The sequence below is a fragment of the Oncorhynchus keta genome, chromosome 22, assembly GCF_023373465.1.
Source record: "Oncorhynchus keta strain PuntledgeMale-10-30-2019 chromosome 22, Oket_V2, whole genome shotgun sequence".
Classification (NCBI taxonomy): Eukaryota; Metazoa; Chordata; class Actinopteri; order Salmoniformes; family Salmonidae; genus Oncorhynchus; species Oncorhynchus keta.
The window spans coordinates 21,647,558-21,655,447 of NC_068442.1; the positions used below are offsets into that span (position 1 = coordinate 21,647,558).

The following is a 7,890-nucleotide window of genomic DNA, read 5'->3' on the forward strand; positions in this document are numbered from 1 at the left end:
CTGAGATCCTTTATAGCAAAGACACACCAATCTAAACTCACATGACAAATAACAGATCTTAGGAACATTACACAAAGAATCTTTTACCAGAAAAAGGAGTATCCCATAATTTATTGCATTAGCTATAAATTATCGTTAAGTTTGGTCTCCTAAACCAACCTTATCTCATTCTTGGTACCACTTAGAACCAAAAACATTACCTCATCCAATGGCATATATCAAATACACCCCCTCCTGGACAAGCGTACAGAGAGACGTGACTGGCACACAGACATTGTGGAGCCACCTGACTGGTTCCCCAATAATCACAACATTCCTTCACATGGTTTAGGAATAGTTACAGACACATTCACAGATAAGACTAAGCCGACCTCTCCCCTCTCTGGGCCCAAGTAACTTTCCCACATAAGCATCCTTATAAAAATGAATAAAACATCTTATTGATAAATGTTACCTAAATGATTGTGATTCTGCCACGACATTCCCCTCTCAGGGACATTGTCCCTTCTAAAGAATCAGAACATTAATTACATACTCAATATTTAAATCCAATCCCTTCAATGTCAAATACCTTAGCTTATATGTAAGCTTTTTCCCTTCTGAAACTAAGTTTACAACCTTTATTCTACAAGACAAACTTGCACATGTTTGATAACACAGAATAATCCATTTGAGGAAAATAAAAACATAACATAGAAATGCTCCCTATCTTACATGAGAACCAGTATCTAAACACAGGCCTCCTCACAACATATAGGACAGACATCCCTCTTAGTCCTCATGCTCAGAGATGTAGTCAGAAATAGAGAATAGGTCAGGGAAATCATTCATATTCCAAATCATAATTAACAACCCAACTATTTATCCAACCAAAATTTAGAATGACATTCCTCAGTGATTCAAATTGGTCTTATCACTCAAAGTAAAAACCCCAATTTAATAAAAACATGTTTTGACGTCCGGCTCTTGTTGGAAAGCGGAAACACCAGAAGCAGCCATAATTATTTAGCAATCTAGATAGACCGTGCACGGTAACATAGCTCCCGTGATCATCTACAAAGAATCTAGTACCGCCTCCGTTTTGAAAAGCCCACCTTTGAGGGTGGGAACACAATTGAACAAGGAAGTAGGTCTCCCGTCGGGCTGTAGCCTTTATAAAGCCAGAGAATATGAGTCATCCTAAATATCATGTAATGTCCTGGCAGCTAGGAACTTCATTGACACAAGTCCAATTTAGGACAACTATATCTAATCACTGCTAGCATGATCGTGCAATTGGCTAAAGACAAAGGCCACAATTATTGCTACAAAACATGAATCCATTCATTTTTAGATCAGAAAGTACACTCAGTCAACCAATGGCATCACACACCTACTCATTCCAGGGTTTTTCTTTATTTGTACTATTTTCTACATTGTAGCATAATAGTGAAGACATTAAAACTATGACATAACACATATTTTTTTTTTTACCTTTATTTTACTAGGCAAGTCAGTTAAGAATAAATTCTTATTTTCAATGACGGCCTAGGAACAGTGGGTTAACTGCCTGTTCAGGGGCAGAACGACAGATTTGTACCTTGTCAGCTCGGGGATTCGAACTTGCAAACTTTCGGTTACTAGTCCAACGGAGGGAGTTGGAGGGAGTAGGCATCACAGTGGTCAGCAGTGTCCAACGCTCTAACCACTAGGCTACCCTGCCGTCCCATATGGAATCATGTAGTAATCAAAAAAGTGTTAAACAAATCAAAACATATTTGAGATTTGAGATTCTTCAAAGTAGTTACCTTGATGACATCTTTGCACACTCTTGGCATTCTCTCAACCAGCTTCATGAGGTAGTCACCTGGAATGCGTTTGAATTAACAGCTGTCCCTTGTTAAAAGTACATTTGTGGAATTTCTTTCCTTCTTAATGCATTTGAGCCAATCAGTTGTGTTGTGACAATGTAGGGTTGGTATACAGAAGATAGCCCTATTTGGTAACAGTCAATATTATGTCAAGAACAGTTCAAATAAGCAAAGAAAAAAAACAGTGCATCATTACGTTAAGACATGAAGGCCAGTCAATAATACTGGAGTAGTGCTGGAGACTGTGACCAGGGCTGCTGTATTATTGTCACTGGGACCACCAGAGCTAAGTGACCCAAGTTCTGGGCACTATGACAGTGTCCCTCTGGCAGTGATGTAATCAGACACTGCTGACCACTGTGATGCCTACTCCCTCCCAGTCATCAGACACTGATCCGCTCCCTCCTGTCTCCAATGGTGTAAAGTACTTAAGTAGTACTTTAAAGTATTTTTTACTTAAGTATTTTTTTGGTATCTGTACTTTACTTTACTATTTGTATTTTTGACAACTTTTACTTTTACTTCACTACTTTCCTAAAGAAAAGTATGTACTCTATACTCCATACATTTTCATTGACACCCAAAAGTACTCATTACATTTTGAATGCTTAGCAGGACAGAAAATGGTTCAATATGCACACACTTATCTAGAGAACATCCCTGGTCATCCCAACTGCCTCTGATCTGGCGGACTCACTAAACACAAATGCTTTGTTTTTAAATTATGTCTGAGTGTTGGACTGTGGCCATGGCTGTCCGTAAATAAAAATAAAAATACAATTGTGCCATCTGGTTTGCTTAATATAAGGAATTTTAAATTATACGTACTTTCACTTCTGATACTTAAGTTTATTTTAGCAACTACCTTTACTTTTTAAACTTAAGTACAGTGGTGCAAAAAAGTATTTAGTCAGCCACCAATTGTGCAAGTTCTCCCACTTAAAAATATGAGAAAGGCCTGTAATTTTCATCATAGGTACACTTCAACTATGACAGACATAATGAGGAAAACAAATCCAGAAAATCACATTGTAGGATTTTTTATGAATTTATTTGCAAATTATGGTGGAAAATAAGTATTTGGTCACCTACAAACAAGCAAGTTTTCTGGCTCTCGCAGACCTATAACTTCTTCTTTAAGAGGCTCCTCTGTCCTCCACTTGTTACCTGTATTAATGGCACCTGTTTGAACTTGTTATCAGTATAAAAGACACCTGGCCACAACCTCAAACAGTCACACTCCAAACTCCACTATGGCCAAGACCAAAGAGCTGTCAAAGGACACCAGAAACAAAATTGTAGACCTGCACCAGGCTGGGAAGACTGAATCTGCAATAGGTAAGCAGCTTGGTTTGAAGAAATCAACTGTGGGAGCAATTATTAGGAAATGGAAGACATACAAACCACTGATAATCTCCCTCGATCTGGGGCTCCACGCACGATCTCACCCGTGGGGTCAAAATGATCACAAGAACGGTGAGTAAAAATCCCAGAACCACACGGGGGGACCTAGTGAATGACCTACAGAGAGCTGGGACCAAAGTAACAAAGCCTACCATCAGTAACACACTACGCCGCCAGGGACTCAAATCCTGCAGTGCCAGACGTGTCCCCCTGCTTAAGCCAGTACATGTCCAGGCCCATCTGAAGTTTGCTAGAGAGCATTTGGATGATCCAGAAGAAGATGGTCAGATGAAACCAAAATATAACTTTTTGGTAAAAACTCAACCCGTCGTGTTTGGAGGACAAAGAATGCTGAGTTGCATGCAAAGAATACCATACCTACTGTGAAGCATGGGGATGGAAACATCATGCTTTGGGGCTGTATTTCTGCACAGGGACCAGGATGACTGATCCGTGTAAAGGAAAGAATGAATGGATCGTGAGATTTTGTAATTTTTTTTATTTTTACACCCCTTTTTCTCCCCAATGTATCGTGAGATTATTATTATTTTTTTACACCCCTTTTTCTCCCCAATTTCGTGGTATCCAATTGTTGTAGTAGCTACTATCTTGTCTCATTGCTACAACTCCCGTACGGGCTCGGGTGAGACGAAGGTTGAAAGTCATGCGTCCTCCGATACACAACCCAACCAGCCACACAGCGCACATCCAACTCGGAAGCCAGCCGCACCAATGTGCCGGAGGAAACACGTGTACCTGGCAACCTTGGTTAGCGCACACTGTGCCCGTCCCGCCACAGGAGTCGCTGGTGCGCGATGAGACAAGGACATCTCTACCGACCAAGCCCTCCCTAACCCGGACGACGCTAGGCCAATTATGCGTCGCCCCACAGACATCACAGGCGGTTACGACAGAGCCTGGGCGCGAACCCAGAGTCTCTGATGGCACAGCTGGCATTACAGCGCCCTTAACCACTGCGCCACCCGGGAGGCCAATACTGTGAGATTTTGAGTGAAAACCTCCTTCCATCAGCAAGGGCATTGAAGATGAAATGTGGCTGGGTCTTTCAGCATGACAATGATCCCAAACACACCGCCCGGGCAAAGAAGGAGTGGCTTCGTAAGAAGCATTTCAAGGTCCTGGAGTGGCCTAGCCAGTCTCCAGATCTCTACCCCATAGAAAATCTTTGGAGGGAGTTGAAAGTCCGTGTTGCCCAGCAACAGCCCCAAAACATCACTGCTCTAGAGGAGATCTGCATGGAGGAATGGGCCAAAATACCAGCAACAGTGTGTGAAAACCTTGTGAAGACTTACAGAAAACGCTTGACCTCTGTCATTGCCAACAAAGGGTATATACCAAAGTATTGAGATAAACTTTTGTTATTGACCAAATACTTATTTTCCACCATAATTTGCAAATAAATTCATTAAAAATCCTACAATGTGATTTTCGTAATTTTGTCTGTCATAGTTGAAGCATACCTATGATGAAAATTACAGGCCTCTCATATTTTTAAGTGGGAGAACTTGCACAATTGGTGGCTGACTAAATACTTTTTGAATCATTTTCTATTGAGGTATCTTTACTTTTACTCAAGTGTGAGAATTGAGTACTTTTTCCACCACTGCCTGCCCCCATGTTTTGGGTGTTGCAGTAGGTATTTACACTGTAATGACATTAACAGTCTCCGTCAATAAGACACATACAACAATGAGATAGGATCAGCCTAACGGTGACATACACTCGGGTACTTATTGTAGTCAAGCACGCACGCACGCACGCACGCACGCACGCACGCACGCACGCACGCACGCACGCACGCACACACACACACACACACACACACACACACACACACACACACACACACACACACACACACACACCACAGATAAGCACCTATATGAGCTAGCGGATCAGGGAACACCCTACTTTTCAAACATGTAAATGTACCATCCATGGAGAGATGAGAAAGAGAGCCAGGAGGTATACACTAAATACACTAAATATATATATATGTGTGTGTATGTTTTCAACCTCCCGTCTCCTGTCCTGCTACCCAGACTACCAGGGGACTCTTGTGTAGAGGGGGAGGAGAGGTGAGTAAAGGGGAGGATGGGGGAGAGGTGAGTAAGAGATGAGTCAACTGACCTCAGCTATAAGAGAAGACCTGATGTAGCCTGGGAGTGACACACACAGACCCTCAGAGGTAAGATACTCTCTCCACTGCACTTTCTCTATCACTCTCTCTACCTCTATCATTTGCTTTATCACTATTACTCTCTCTCGCTCTCTCTTTGTTAGTATGTGCTACTGAAATAATATGTACAGATTTGAACAGGTGATGTAGTGAAACTTTATCTTGTCCGTAATGCATGGTTTGGTTTGATTGTCTTTCATGAAATGAAGTGCCATTTAAAAACAAACAAACATTTAACTTTAGAAAGAACGTTTGAAAGGAAGCATGTGGAATATACAGCAAACCAAGTCGATCAGGTAGACTTGGTAGACTGGGTTCTGTCTGTTTTCAGTAGTATGGGTGTAGTACGGTGAATCTTATCTGTAGCCTATTTATCAGAGGGCAGGCTGTTCTCTCTTGGTAGGGATTTCACCCCCAACCCTCTGCCAAATATTGATTGGTCTAAAACAAATATTTATTCTCAACCAAAACATGCCATTGAAGTTTAAGACTTTAAAAATAAGCAAATGTATATGAACATTATGGAAGTGCATAAGTGTATGTGTTCTGTAACAGACAATAAAAGAACAACCTGAACTTATAGGATGTATCTCTGCCTTCCTACAGGAATACCTGTGCTATTCTTTATACATACACAGATTAAGCACCAGGTTCAAGACACACACATTGACACCCGTACACACATTCACGCGCATACACCTGTTCATACAGACTACAGATATGGATTGTTCCATGGCCCTCCTGGTGTCCTCTCTACTGGCACTTTTCAGCATGGGGGCAGGAGCTTCACTGTCATTGGACATAGTGAGAACCAAGGTCAAATTCCTTGCTCAGACCATGGTGTACAGGACACAGATGGAAATCAAAAAGGTAATCAATCCATCGATCAATTAGTCAGTCAATCAATCAATCCATAATTAGTGTACTGACTAATGCAGTCTTTGGCTTGTTGATAAATGTGACTTGTAAAACAATATTTAGTCTGCATAAATCTTATTTTAATCACATCTTTCTCTCTCTCTCCCTCCCTCCCTCCAGCTCCCTTCCTCTTCTAACCTGGTAATTGACGGCCTGGAATTGTTTTTCCCGGCAGCTGCAGGAGACCAGCCTATAGAAGGCCTGCCTTCCATAGTAGAGACCATGGGGTTCTACCAGGAACTGCTGATCTCCCTAGACATGGCGGACCTCAAACAGCTGGTGGAAGATGCCTCCACCATGCGGGGTCAGCTGGAGAACTGGATGATGTCGCGCTGCCCAGGTCGCCAGCAGAAACAGACAGGAGAGGGTGGGTTGGAGGAGGCTCTGAAGGACAGTGTCAGAAAGTTTGGTCTTAGTGTGAGTCCAGTGGCACTAAACAGACTCAAGGGCTACCTCGATCGGCTACTGCTGAACCTGGATCAGCTCAGGTACTGCTGATCAACTGTTACTGACATAGATCATCACTGAGTGACTGAACTCAGACCAGTTTGTGCCATTCTGAACAACTGTTACTGACTATGATTGTCACTTAGTAACTGAACTTTGATCATCTCGTGATCTGCTGAAAACCTAGAATGAGTTGAAGCAAGACTGGACAGTCATACTGTAAGTCTAAAGATTATTCTGGGTGTACTTCAGATCACAGTCACTATCAGTCACTAAGTTAAAACATTTTATAGTGTATTTTATTCAGACAAGGATTCTAGCTTGAGGTATTTATTTCTACGAGGAAGAGGAAAAGAAGCAGCTCTATTTTTTAGCATTATTTCTACCTCTGTCAGTCAGTGATGCAGGGGAAAGTGTTTACTAAGCACTGAATCAGCTGAGTAATGCAAAATGTACCCACACGTGCATACACACACACGCGCTTAGTAATTCTGCTTGCTCCGGAAGACTGTTGTGTAGTGATGTCATGCTCACAGAGAGGGTTTCCTGAAATCCAATACAGCCCCATGAAACCAGATGTTTTGATGTTAGAGCAGCGACAGAGAGTGAAGGTGGGGGAGAGAGAAGGGGGCAAGATGTACATTCCTCTACAGCAGAGGCTTGTTCAGGAGGGTATACCGTTACAGTGCATTCAGATAGAAATACATTGTATAGGACAGATATGATTGTCTATCTCTTAGAGGAGTAATTTCAGCTCTATTTCATTACATTTCTATCAGCAACGTTCTGAAGATGACACCTCACTGACCACATCCCAACTCAAATCAAATGAAATCTTATTTGTTATAACAGGTGTTTGCTTACAGTGAAATGCTTAAAAATGGTTTCCTTTTATATTTTTCTGACTTTATCAGTCTTTTGTAAGCAAATTAATAATTTGATACACATATTTACTAGGCCATTGAGTGGGTGAGAGGAACAGGTCAAGACCTACAGCAAACATTACAAATAGTCTATCAACATTTTTATTTATTTTTTAAATATATTTTTTTCACCTTTATTTAACTAGGT

General features: G+C 41.5%; 1 protein-coding gene across 1 annotated transcript; it reads left to right on the forward strand.

Annotated features, from left to right (window-relative positions):
* The first annotated feature begins 6,174 nt into the window (after window positions 1-6,174).
* Window positions 6,175-6,870, forward strand: lepa (leptin a). The gene is made up of 2 exons (XM_035797762.1): window positions 6,175-6,324; window positions 6,493-6,870. The coding sequence occupies exons 1-2, from the start codon at window positions 6,175-6,177 to the stop codon at window positions 6,868-6,870; spliced, it is 528 nt and encodes a 175-aa protein (XP_035653655.1).
* Window positions 6,871-7,890: the final 1,020 nt, after the last annotated feature.

What these genes read in the sequence shown, in the direction of transcription:
- lepa (XM_035797762.1), top strand. Translation starts at nt 6,175, where the DNA reads ATGGATTGTTCCATGGCCCTCCTGGTGTCCTCTCTACTGGCACTTTTC. An exon ending in CACAGATGGAAATCAAAAAG is followed by an intron (nt 6,325 to 6,492) that starts GTAATCAATCCA and finishes CCCTCCCTCCAG; the next exon opens with CTCCCTTCCTCTTCTAACCT.